The sequence below is a fragment of the Microchirus variegatus genome, assembly GCF_963457635.1.
Source record: "Microchirus variegatus genome assembly, chromosome: 23".
In the NCBI taxonomy this organism is placed as follows: Eukaryota; Metazoa; Chordata; class Actinopteri; order Pleuronectiformes; family Soleidae; genus Microchirus; species Microchirus variegatus.
The window spans coordinates 6,464,869-6,478,316 of NC_139824.1; the positions used below are offsets into that span (position 1 = coordinate 6,464,869).

Genomic DNA, 13,448 nt, shown 5'->3' on the forward strand with positions numbered 1-13,448 from the left:
TATCCAGACATCTGCTGGATGCATTACCACTGAATGCATGTTCATGGTCTCCTGAGGATGATTCGGTAACTTAAAGTCCACTTTACTTCAACTTGAATAATCCCTGTTCATTACAACCTGTGTCTCATTTTATTAGTTTCAACTCCACCGAAGAGTTTTTTGTGTTTGGTGCCATTTGTCTTCCTCACGTGAAATCCTCTAAACTGATTTCCCTGAAATTTTGCAGAAGGGTGAGGCATAAACCAAAATCACTCAGTCACTCTGACTCAATCATCTTCTAATGCTTTACCCTCCACATGAGGGTCGCTGGTGCCAATCCCAACTGACATAGGGCAATAGGCGAGGTACACCCTGGACAGGTTTTTCAAGGCTTCTTGGTAACAATAATGGTTCCAGTAAGAACCATTTTGATCCAGAGAACCCTTTAAAACCCATTTCCTGAATAAAGGGTTTTAAAAGAGTTATTGGTGGAATCCTCCAAAAGGGTTCCAGGTGTAACCTTTATAAAAAGGTTCTACCTGGAGCCAAAAAGGGTTCTCCTATGAGAACAAGCCGAAGAATCTTCTATGGTTCTACTTAGTACTTTTATTTCTAAGAGTGTAGAAACAAACATCCACTCTCACACTCACACACAGTGTCCAATTTACCTAATCCCCAAATCTGCATGTTTTTGGACTGTGGGAAGAAACCGGAGAACCCGGGTCTTCTTGCTGCAAAGACAAGAGTACTAACCACGACACCCTTGAACCCAAAATCAAACCTATCACATTATGCAGCAGATTAAATTGAGAAGGTGGATACAGGATTGTTCTTGAAAGTATGTCTTCTCAGAGCACACTTTAGTTCCAATTGTAATAATAAATCAAACAGCTTATATTCCATCCATCCATTATCTACCGCTTTATCCTCCACGGGAGGGCGCTGTGCCTATCTCAGCTGACACAGAGTGATAGGCGAGGTACACCCTGGACAGATCACCAGTCCATCACAGGGCCACATATATGGAGACAAAAAGAGTGACCCATTTACCTAACTGTGGGAGGAAACCCACGCACACATTGGGAGAACATGCAAACTCCATGCAGAGGGCCCTTGTTCCAACCGGGGCTCAAACCCTCGGGTCTTCTTGTTGCAAAGGCAAGAGCGTTGATCACTACACCAACCGTGTGGCCCAGCTTATATTATCTCATGTCAGTCAGATGTTTTGGTGCCATGTTCAGCAGTTCCTTTGGGCAGAGAAGTTATTATACCTGATAAAACGATGGCCAAAAATAAAACACAAGGGACAAGGACAACTGAACAATGAGATTAGGCAGCTGTGACAGGCTGAGCTTTTGGTTGAAGTCACATTAAGGAACAATTCACCACAAGGTCAGCCCAGGAGTTCAGGGTCAAAGTAATGCAACAGTACTTCAAGAGTCAGCGAAGGGCAGCAGTGGGACTTCATCTCTTTATGCTTCCTTTCAAACTCTGTCTCCCACCGTCTGTCTCTGGATGGCTGTTAAAGTCGCCAGGGGCTGGGACACCAAGGAGTGTCTGGGTACAACAGACAATGGACAGACCTGAACCTAAGAAAAAGAGGGAAATGAGTGTCACAATGCCTGGAAGCCACCAACTGGGTATTTCAAAATAAAACTGTGAATGCAATTTGTCATGAGCACACACACACACACACACACACACGCACAATGAACAAAGCCAGGAAACTTGTCATGGTAGTAAAACACACACGGTCTGCAGCGCTTACATAAAGAATTGTTGTACACGATTTAATACGACACACTTTCGAGAAAAATATTGAAAACAATGAAAAGAAAAACGGCGTGTGTCACTTATATTTACTTTTTTACTCAAACTACTCCACAAATAGGGTTTGTAAGTTAATTTCATGACCTCCACACCCGCCCCCCCCCCCCCACACACACACACTACGGTGTTTACGTAAAAAGTTAAATTATGGCCATTATCTCAATTCAATACACAATGATACAAGTACTGACCAGAGGGGAAAAGAAGGGAAGAAAAGCCCCTTAATATCAGGAAGACGCTTTGTGTTTTAGCCTTTGTATTGTTTTGCTTTCCTGCACAAATGTTGTTCTATGACCCTTGCACTGTAAATATTCACAGTAAAGGTGGCATTTTGTGTGAAGACAGAGCATCATGGAGGGCATGAAGGGAGCAGGGGCCTTAGATATCAAACATGGACCTAAGAGACAGAGTAGAATCTGTACATCAAACAGGATAAAGTGGAAAACTACCAGAAATATATATATGCTGCTAATTAAATTATGTATAATACAATACAATTTTGACTGAAATTGTGATTCAGCGATATGTAAGAGAATGGTACTTTTTACATAATTACTCTCATTTTCATTTGACGGACATGTTTAAAATGATTAGTGTGTGATGTTTGTGCAGATCTGTGAGAAACAAAGATGTTTTCTTCAGTCTGTCGAATATGATGTTTATAAGCCGGGATAAAAGAGTGTAGAGTCGCGCTGTGCCGAGCCAAGTAGTGCTAGTAGAGCTGTATCGTGGAAAAGTGCTGCATCTGCTGTCAATCACATTATCACCACAGCACAGCATCAGCATTTGAGAACATAAACTTGTCAGGAGAATGTATACACTTGTTTTAAATAATGGAGAAGGAGCGTGAACCGGGCTTTCTATTACCTACATACAGACTGTAGTTCTGGTGCATCGATCCATATCAGGGTTAAATGAGAGCAATGATAAATTGGTGTAGGACAATTTTAATATGGTAATTAAAGAACATTAACTACAGAGGAAAATGAACACGCACTCTAAACTAAGTCATGTGTTGTGTGTCTTCGTGGAGCAATTAGCGTAAGACAAAAAAGCTCAGGTCAGCAGAGAAAATCCCCGTCTGACTCCATGAAAACCCATTTCCCTCCTGTGGATATTCAATTATCTGCTAATGCTCGTCCACGCTATCAGCTAATATGGATGTTTTAGGCTTTGTATTATGTTCCTCTCCTGCATAATGAAGCAACAACTCTCTCTCACACACACACATACTCTGGTTTCCATGACTTCAGAGGACATTGCATTGACTTACACTTCCTTGATACTTAGTTAACCATAATTAGTACTGACCTAAACCTAACCCTGACCCTAACCTTAACCCTTCCCAACCCTAACCTCAGGCTAAAGGCCCTGGTCTACTCGCGCGTCAGGGTCCTGTAATATCCCACTCCACCATCAGGTGGCAGTACAAGTCTGGGCGCGAGGAATAAGGATGCATTCCTACTAAAGAAGAATAGAACGTCTGGATCGAGCGGCTCATTGAAAGGTGTCGGGCAGTGGAGTTGGGGTGTCAGCCAGGTCGAGGCTCGGATAACTATCCTTGGCGACTACTTCTTCTGTTGTAAATGTTTTTTCTGCTTGGTGAGTGGGGATTTATACTCCACCTATTGGTGGGGTGGAAATTCACTTCACGCACCCCAACGCATGCTTTGTGCGCAGTTCCAAAATCTGGGTTGAGATCTGTGCGTTGAATTAAACCAGGGCCTTCTCCTTTAAAACATGTCTTAATAAAGTCATAATAATTGACTTCATGACATCCCCTAAATGTGACAGGTCCTCCACAACACAAGGTTGCGCAGCATTCAAAGTGAGCCATAATGCATTTCCTAACCTTAAAGGTCACATAGAGTGGTCCTGTTTCACATATATGTTAGTTAGAGGTCTACTTACATATATAACTTGTAAACTTGTTTTTATGGTCAAAAACCTCCTAGTTACTGGAAACGAGCCGATAGAAATCCAGACATAAATCTCGCCCGAGAAGACAGACTGTGTTGTGATTGGCCAGTACCCCGGAAGTGACATTCGGCACACCTGCTCTCAGAAGCGCAGCTCCCCCCTCTGGAACGGTGGATGCACTGCTCCTCATTATCAAAACATTGTTTTAACAGTGTTTAAAAATAGCTTAGTCACGACTCCCCGCCTCAGTCCCTTTTATGACTTTGACCCGGAGTCAGACCCAGAGTCAGAAGACACTGTCGCTCGTGAAACACCTCCACAACGGACGTTATTCTTCTTCTGCCGTTCAATGTATGCAAACTGATGTGCCCGGAATAGTGCGCGGAGCAGGCAATCCGCTGTTCTGGAGAATCGTTGTTTACGTAACCGGATCCGGGTTCGGAGCGGGATCTCGCTGAGCCCGAGATAACAATAAAACACAGCGTTCTCAACAGTGGTTGAACTGTTTCGAAACTTCAGGGCTTCGTAAACAAGGTAATGACGCAGATACACACTAAAAAACGGCGTTAATTGGAACTTCCGGACTAGGTCCGCTTTAACCATCACAACTAGATGCCTAACCCTTACCTTAACTCTAACCTAAACCCAATTCTAACCCTGAAACCAAGTCTTAACCCTGAAAAAGGCCTTTAAAGTTGTGAGGACTCACACACGCACGCACCCACACACACACACAAACACAGACTTACCTTGTGGGGTCTTCATTAAGGGACAACAGGCCTTTTACATTGACAGTGTTTCTGTTGTTTTCCACAGTGCCGTAGCTGAGGGTCACCTAACATGAGAACAACAAAAACATGCTTTTGATATCTGTAGTAGCAGAGTAGTAAAGTGTGTGTGTGTGTGTGTGTGTGTGTGTGTGTGTGTATACCTGGCTGTGTATGTCCGACACCAGTCCCAGGTTCTCCAGGTGAGAGTGGAACAAGGCTGATCGGATGAGGCGAACACCGAGCAGTGCCTCCACGATGTAGCCAACAGTGCAGTCGTCGGGGAGGCGAATGAGCTCAGCTGTTGTCATGAAAGTGCCGTCACTAGACAGAGAGGGGAAGGCCGTTTCACGAGGAAGCAGAGATTTAATTACAGAGCCGATTTCAAGGCTCGATATCAAAGCCAGGGCTTACCTCGCCCAGGGTTTCATCTTGAGAGCGAGGCCACGGCTCAGACAGAACCCTGCTCCGCCTGTGGCGAACCAGAAACGCACCTGCCTCTGCACACAAACACACACACATCACCCAGTAATTAAGGTGTATCGTGTGCTTCAGCCTTGGTTCACAGTTGAAGGACAAGTCAGAGCATATTTCAGTCGTGGAAACAAAAGGGACAGAGTATTTATTGTGTAGCAGTGTGGGTAAGTTACCATCTCAGCAGTGCCAAGTTTTTCTGTGGCCTCTATCGGCCGCTCCAGGCTCGGTCGGCCGATGTAAATGTCCTCTGTGTGACTGTACTGAGACAAGAGCTTCAGGAGGGACGCGACGTTCACGTAGTTGTCATCATCCACATGACAGAACCACCTGCAACACACAAGATGAGTCAAGAAGACGTTGATTAATATTACGACGACAACTAATAATAATAATATAAGTGGTTTCGTTTGTGTGGATTGTGTCTTACTTCTTTCCAGAGGCGATAAATGTGTCGTACTCCAGAGCCATTTTACAGGACAGGGCCTGACGATTGTGTGCCGCTGAACAGTTAGTATTGATCAGGTGATCTCCTGATAATAATCAATAACAGAAATACATCAAAGAATGTATTAATACATTGTAATAAGTATACCAGGAGAGAAGGAATGACACTTGTGTACCGCTTTGGCACGCAAGTGTCATTTGTGTGCGTCTCTTCCATTATGATCTAAGTACTACATAGTACAATATGTTCAATGTGCAATTGAAAGTGAAGTGTTTCCATTAGTGAGATGAGGAAAGGCCTGTTGATTAAAGTGAAGTGACTTCCTGCACCTCACGGAAACACAGCGTTGCCCAGTCAGCACGCTAGTTCCTGCTTTCCTGACTCTTGCACTGCAGATAACACTGCTGGTGCTACTCAGCAAAACTGCCTGTGTGTGTGTGTGTGTGTGTGTGTGTGTGTGTGTGCGCTCACCCATCCTTTTCCTCAGGTCTTTGTCCTCTCCATCAGTGAACACATACGTCTGTGGGAAAAAAACAACAACCCACACACACAGTTCATGTTATTCCAGTATCAAAAACACCATCACACACACACACACACACACACACACACACACACACACACACTTTTCCGCTCCAACACCATTTTTCATGGTTGACTGTTTGTGATTTCAGGTGAGACTCCACCTGTTTCCACGGTGACACAGGACACATGTCAACAGTGAAACTGCTGACAGTGTGTGGCTGAAGGTGAGTGTCCTCTCTATCAGCAGCAGAGCAGCTGGTCACTGTGCTGCAGCTGCAGCGTGTTCACATGGGTATTTATGTGATGAGCGACGAGGTCGAGGGTCAGTGCGCGCTCAGGAAGCCGCGTAGACCCCGTAACTTTCCACAGGAAGTAAACACACACACTGGGAGCACAGAGCCTACAGCGCAGCCTGTGAAAAGTCTGCCGTTTTGGCTCCATCCTCGATCGATCTGAAGTAGAATCTATTTATCTGTCTGTCTGTCCATCCTCCTTATCTCAGATCCTACATTATTTTCCCTTTCCCAGGATTTATTTCTACTAACTGTTCCAAAAGTCCTGACTTTTTCCACTTTTCTGAACCTTTTGCTTTGAGTCACTTGCAAAAACAACTGAATGTCAGAGATCTGGTCTCACTGGCTGCTTTTAAATCACCTCTGAAGCGTGTGAATCTGGCTGTAGCTGTTAAACCCTTGGAACACAGAGCATTTCTGCCTTTTTCCATTGTTCATTTAAAACCTATATATACAGAGGCGATAACAATGTGCAATATACAGTGTCTTGTATCCTGTTTTTCGAGCGCAGCCTATAGGCAATCTGACGGAAAACATTTTTTTTTCAATATTTCATTATTATTATTTCTTTGACTCAACAACACAAAAGAAGATGAAAAAAAGTGCATTTTGATAAGCAGGGCGATGACCTATAAACACACGACAGGATGTCCATATAAGGAGTTTTATTGTGCATTATTCCCGTGGCAATTTAACAAGGATGTGTCTGAGATTTGTGTCTTCGATAGCTGAATGCTGAACATTTTATGACGTATATATATTTTACAATTCAAATGTATTTTATCCATCTTTTACAATAATGTTTTTTTTTATGAACATTTGAATGCAACATTGTGCACATTCAAATAAGAATATTGTGATATTTTACTGCATTTTTAGTGAGCTGCTTTCTTTCTCTACCTGCCTCTTCTAAATGAAATAATGGCTTTAAAAAAAGGATAATTGAATGAATGTGTCTGGTTAATAAACTCTATGTAACTATGGCTCTTCCTTATCAGCCGAAATGCAGATGAGCAATAATCATCAGGGAAGATGCCAAATGTCTGCTGCTGATGTTTGTGTCGCTGTAGCCTTTAGGCCATAATTAGCAAATTAGCAAACAAAAACGACACCGAGCAATAACAATAACGGCTTTGTGTTCACTTGTCTGTTTATTTATTATCTAAAACGTTGCACATTGAAACATTTGTTCATCTGATGTGCTTCTGAATAACTTCCCAGCACATTTCAAGTCCCACTTTTATGTTGCACCACATTCAAATGTCCACTATAATTAATCAAATAATAGTTGACGACTAAGACGTCACGTTTGCACATAAGTGCACTTACGCAACGGTTTGTGCTATCGGAAAAATTCCAACGTTTTCTGAATGCTGAGAAGTTAAAGGTCAAAGCCAACGTGTGCTTATTGCGGTAATTTTCCTCGCGTTGTTGCAGGAAGCTGGCGAATCAGCATCTTTGTTGCCAGAAAGGGATTTTTTTGGCTTGTTTTTGCACATTGAGACAAAGACTCAAACACACGTCTTTTTAAATATGTGTTACACTGTTCAAATTTCAAATCTAACACGCAAAATCTGGTGTTCATGTACGAATACAGTGTATTTTTTAGTTTTTTTTAAAATAGAACTTTTTGTTTTATTTATTTCAAATTAATAATACACTATTATAACATGCAGTAAATTGTAAATGACTGCCAGATATTGAAAGTTATGTAAAGTAAGCACTTACTTACAGGACCTTTTCTGGCCAATTCCTCTTCTATAACAATGAACTAAATATCTTTGGTTTGTAGACAAACACTGATCAATACTTATTTTTTAAGTTAAGATAAGATAGTCCTTTATAGACAGTTACCAGAATATATACAATATGGGCTTGATATTTACAGTATAGACAAGGATTGAGCATTGTATATATTGATATTTTATGTATTGTATTGCATTATATGCATATTGCACTTATGTTAAGTACATATACATTTGTGTATATATACATACATTACGTGTGGTCTACTGAGAGCAGTGCTTGTTGTGCAGTTTAACAGCTGCAGGGAGGAGCGACCAGCGATAACGCTCCTTAAGGCACTTAAATTATAGTCCAATCAACTTGTTGAGGAGAATAATGAACAGCATGACTGACACTGTCTGCACTGCCCCTGTGAAAAGTCCAGGTTTGGAGTTTCCAGTTTTGAATCCGACTGCCACACAGCACAGATTCAACAATTAATCTAGAGAGAGAGAGAGAGGGGGCGGGGGTTGTCTGGCCAGCTGTGAGTTTTTGTCAGTGTCATTTTTTTCCACTCTGAGCCTCTTAAGCCCCTTGAGAGCGGTCAGCTCCTGCGTCTGCATGAGTGTTAGACTGAGAATCTGTGATATCAGAGCAGTGTGTGCTGAGCTGGGGAGGAAGTGTAGGGGGGGAATGGGGCTTTACAACACAGGAAATGGCGGCAAACAACAGCCACTGAGGCAGGAGAAAGTGATAACTCTGTGTGTGTGTGTGTGTGTATACTTGTTGTTGTCCCCCCCACCCCCCTTTTTTAACACTGTCATAAATACTGAAATAGTCAGGAAAATTAGTCCTCATGGAGAGCAAAAATCTAGTTCTTAACGTTCTCAGTACAACACTATCTTTGGCTTTAAACTCCACCATTGCAGTCGTTTCCCTCTTAAATTTTAATATTATATGTTAATCAGCTCTGGAGATTTTAGAGCTTGTATTTTTAAGAAGAGTTCATTTTTGTGTCTCTATATCCTGCGTTATTTATTCGTCTGCTTTATTAATTTCTGCTTTAATGGTTAAGGATAATGTTTTGGTGAGGCTGTACATACAAATGGATGTGAATACAGTGTCCCCACAAGAATAGCTCTGCAGACCTGTGTGAAGGTGTGTGTGTGTGTGTGTGTGTGTGTGTGTTTACTCTTGAGATCAGACACATATTTTACTTCCCGTGAGAAATCTGGTGAGTTCCCAGGGCTTCTGTGTTTGTGAAGGTAACACTGTGAAAATGTGTGTGTGTGTGTGTGTGTGTGTTTCCATTACTCAGCAGTCTCACAGTGGAGAGGTGTGTCTGGGAAACAGGTAGAGTTACTTACACCTGGCCGTGAGAGCAGATATTGGGAATGCATCACACACACACATACATACATACGTGCACACATGCACATGCACGTGCATATATATATATACACACACACGTTCACGCTACTATTCTCCTTAGGACACTGCTCTGACTTCCATTCATTTGTGCAGTTTAGACAAATTAAATTAAATTAAATTAAATAAAACATGGTACAAATTGGGACCAGGTTTTGGTCTCCATGAGGACTACTTACTGTTCCTGAGAAGGTCAGTGTTTATGCCAGAGAAGGTCCTTAAGAGGCAACAGAACCTGCACACACACACTCGTGCTGGTTCTGCATTCTTTGTGTGGGCACTCATAGACATAATGTATTCCCCAGCCCCTTAACCTAAACTTAACCATCACAACCAAATGCCTAACCCTAGCCTAGTTCTAACCCTAAAACCAGGTCCATATCCTCAAAAGGTCCATTATAGTTGTATGGACCTGTCCTCACAAAGATAGGTTTGCTTGAACTGGTCCACACATCGTCCTTAAGACATGTACACACACACAGAGACCAGCTGATTTCCCATACATAACCTGTATTTACATGGTAACAGTGTGGATGCAGCGTGTGACGTGACTTTCGTGAGTCCCTGCTCAAACACTGAGGGTTAAATGGAAATGAAAACGACCGCTGCGTGATCCACAGTCACGTCTGCATTCGATTACCAGCTTTGAAGATGCTGGGTGCAGCTCACCACAGCTCCATGTGTTTTATAGCAACGGATTCATCTTTGACTCACGCACACACACACACACGCACACACACACACCACTGTGATCCAGACCAAAGAGCTGACTCTTCGTCCAGTTTGAGCTCACATTTTTATCTTTCCCTGCAACAACATCTCCCTTTCAACTCCTGCAGTCATGTTGTAATTCTTCCAGATCACAAGACACATATTTTTAATCCTCAACTTGGTTAAGAGTCAAGATTGTCATGGTTACTGAGCCAGCAACAATTCTGATAAATGATTACATTATTTTTTCAAGCAAAAATGTAAAGAATCTGTGAACAGTCAATGAACATTATTCAGATTTTTGGACTGTGTATCATCAGTAAATGTTACAAAAGTTAAGTCTTGTCATTGTCTGAAGCCAAGGTTGTGTTTTTTTTTTTTTAAATGATGCAGACCCTGACAGCCACCACAACTACTGCTTTAAGTCTTGAGACACATCTGCACCGTTCTCATTGACACAAGTCCAACGAGACCCAGGTTCCATTCATGCACGAGAGTCCTGCAGTATCATGTTCCCTGCTGGTCTCATGTCAACACACGAGCAGCAGTGTGGTCGCCATGTTACTCCTCAGATCTCCCGCTCATACATTACAAAGTCCTCTGTATCACTGTTTTACAATTCTCTGCAGGCCCGGCTGTGATCAAAGAGCCAGTCACATGACAGGGGGTTTACAGCTCTCTTGCACATGATAAAGGGAGTGTTTAGGATGCTCCAGCCCCACTCATGGAGAAATAATACAGAACACTCTGTGCTTTGCATTAGGTCCAAAAATATGAATTTGAGACGTCCTCTTAAAAGATTAAGAGATTAAGATTAAAGCTTCATAATTACAGCCACTGACTGTGGTTGGCTGAATTACACACAAAATAAAAAATACAAATATAATATGATAAAGTCCGTTTCTGCATAAACAGCAGTCTTTCCCTCCCCATTTTGTAATCTTCTTCATTGGCAGATTTGGTTATTGAATCAGTTACTAGGGCAAGTTCACACAATTTTTGAGAAGTGAGAAACTTGATGCATGCTATAAAGCCAGGGGTCTCAAACTCACACATGACCTGGGGGCCACTCAGCCAGCATCTTGTCTGGTCAGGAGGGGCCAGTGAAGAGGAAAAAGTCAAGTCATGTTCACTCAGTGCAACATGAGCTTAAAGTGATATCACAGTGTCCCATAATGACATCATTTATTGAAATTCAAAAGTAAAAGTGTCTGTTTTCATATGGAACAATAAATGAAATGCAAAATGAGCGTGTGAATAAAAAAAACAGACAGAAATAAGTCACTAGAGCTGAAACAATAAATCGATTACTAATCGATTACTAAATTAATCTATTATTTGATTACTATTTTGATAATCGGTGAATCGGTTTGAAGCTTTTTTCATTATTAAAACAAGATTTCTGATTGTTTTAGCTTCTTAAATGTGAATATTGTCTTTGTTTCTTTGCTCCACATAACAAAGAAATCATTTTGGTTTGTGAACAAAATAAGACATTAGAGAACATCGTCATTTCCAGGTTTGACAAACACTGATCAACGTTTTTTAACATTTTCTGACATTTTCTGGACCAAACTATTCATCGATTAATCGACAGATTAAGCGATTATGAAAATAATCGTTAGTTGCAGCTCTATAAGTCACTATCTCTTGATATTGGTGACCTTGATTGTCTTGAAAGGCGCCTTCAAAAACAATGCATCATTACTATTATTATTATTATTATTATATTAAGTGGAGGGCCGCATCAAATTGACTGGCAAGTGGCTCACGGCCCACAGGTTCGAGCCCTCCGCTATAAAGTACATTCAAACTTTATTTTTTTCCCAGCTCCAAAGTTCAACTTGTGCTGTGTATCTTTGTGGCTGGGAAAAAAAAAAAGTAACAAAAAAAGTATACACTAATGTAATAAACATTTTATCACAACATCATCATAGAACAAAGTCTATTAAGTGTCTTTAAAGCGTCCATTACAGAAACTGACATTATTTTTCTCCCTCTCACCTGGTGCGTGTTCCTGGAGATCCAGGTGTCCAGCAGCAGCTCCAGTCTCTGCCGGTGATACCTGCCAGTTGTTTTCACTCCGATGAACAGGTCAGAGGGGGTCAGACGCTCCACGGGCCCGGAGGGAGCGCTGCTCCGCGGGGGGCCACTTATTGCTCTCCTCTCCCTGGTCAGTTTCCTGAAATAGGCGGAGAAAGCTTTCCCGCTCCCCGCTGCAGCTGGACGCTCCCCCGGCCCCGGCTCTCCGCTGCTCGGGTGACCCACAGTAAAGACGAGCATCCCGGTCACGAGCAGGCAGGTGACGACGGCGGCGGCAGCAGCGTGGGGTCCGGGTCCCGCCGCTGGGGCGAGCGTGAGCGTGAGCGTGGGTCTCCACATCGTAACAGTGTGGATGGACTCACAGCTCCGTTCATTGGCAAACACACAGTCCGGGCCACGACATTTCCACACACAGTCACGCAGAAGTCACACTGATCTCCTTCAGAGTGTGAACTCCCACTGTATCACTCACTTTTTCTCTTTTTTTTAACTTAAAGTTATGAACTCCGCCAATGGGCGTGGCTTCACGGTGTCGAACCAATGGCTGGTCTGAGCTTTCAATGTAGGCGGGGCTAACTAGATAAGAGGCGGGGAAGTCTGTGGATGTTCACATGGCTTTGTTTGTGAGGGAGCTGCGTTTGTTGTTCTCTCAACATGAAGGGATCAATGAAAACATTCAAACTAATGTGAATATAACTGGAAAACAGACAGATTGATCACTTTCCCAATTCAGACTTTTTCAATTTTGCCTTTTTCCCCTCGGAATTACGACTGTAATCTCAAAAGAAAGAAAAAGATAGAATTCCCGACATTAAAGTCAGAATTCTCACTTTCCCAATTCTGATTTTTTTTCAATCGTGCCTTTTTCCTCTCAGAATTCTGACTAATCTAAAAATACTGAGAATTTCTTTTGAAAGTCAGATTGAAAAAAGTCAGAATTCTGATTCTCACTTCATAATTCTGCCTTTTTTTCCCCCAATCTGACTTTTTAAATGTTTACTTTTCTCAGAATTCTTTTTTGTGTGTTTTGGCCCTAATCCTCTTCCGTAAAATCACCAGCATGAGGTTTGTTAATAAGCATTCATCCAGTCATCACTCCAATCAAACATTATAGAGGAATATAGGCATTAAGTGTTTTGGCATTATTCACTAAAGATTTCTTAATAAACTTTTTAAAATAATGTAAATCAATAGTGTTTTCAATCCAAAGAGAACTCAAGTGTTTCACCTCCTAATCATGTGAACATGCTGGAGTAAACAGGAAGTTGATTTTTCTCCTCTAAGTACTAGTCCTGACAACAATGG

General features: G+C 42.1%; 1 protein-coding gene across 1 annotated transcript; it reads right to left on the reverse strand.

The window, feature by feature from the left end:
- Window positions 1-316: 316 nt before the first annotated feature.
- Window positions 317-12,438, reverse strand: LOC310943911 (beta-1,3-N-acetylglucosaminyltransferase lunatic fringe-like). The gene is made up of 8 exons (XM_083909595.1): window positions 12,105-12,438; window positions 5,890-5,938; window positions 5,401-5,503; window positions 5,147-5,300; window positions 4,911-4,996; window positions 4,661-4,820; window positions 4,479-4,564; window positions 317-1,568 (listed from the first exon to the last, which is right to left on the reverse strand). The coding sequence occupies exons 1-8, from the start codon at window positions 12,381-12,383 to the stop codon at window positions 1,502-1,504; spliced, it is 984 nt and encodes a 327-aa protein (XP_083765721.1). The 5' UTR covers window positions 12,384-12,438; the 3' UTR covers window positions 317-1,501.
- Window positions 12,439-13,448: the final 1,010 nt, after the last annotated feature.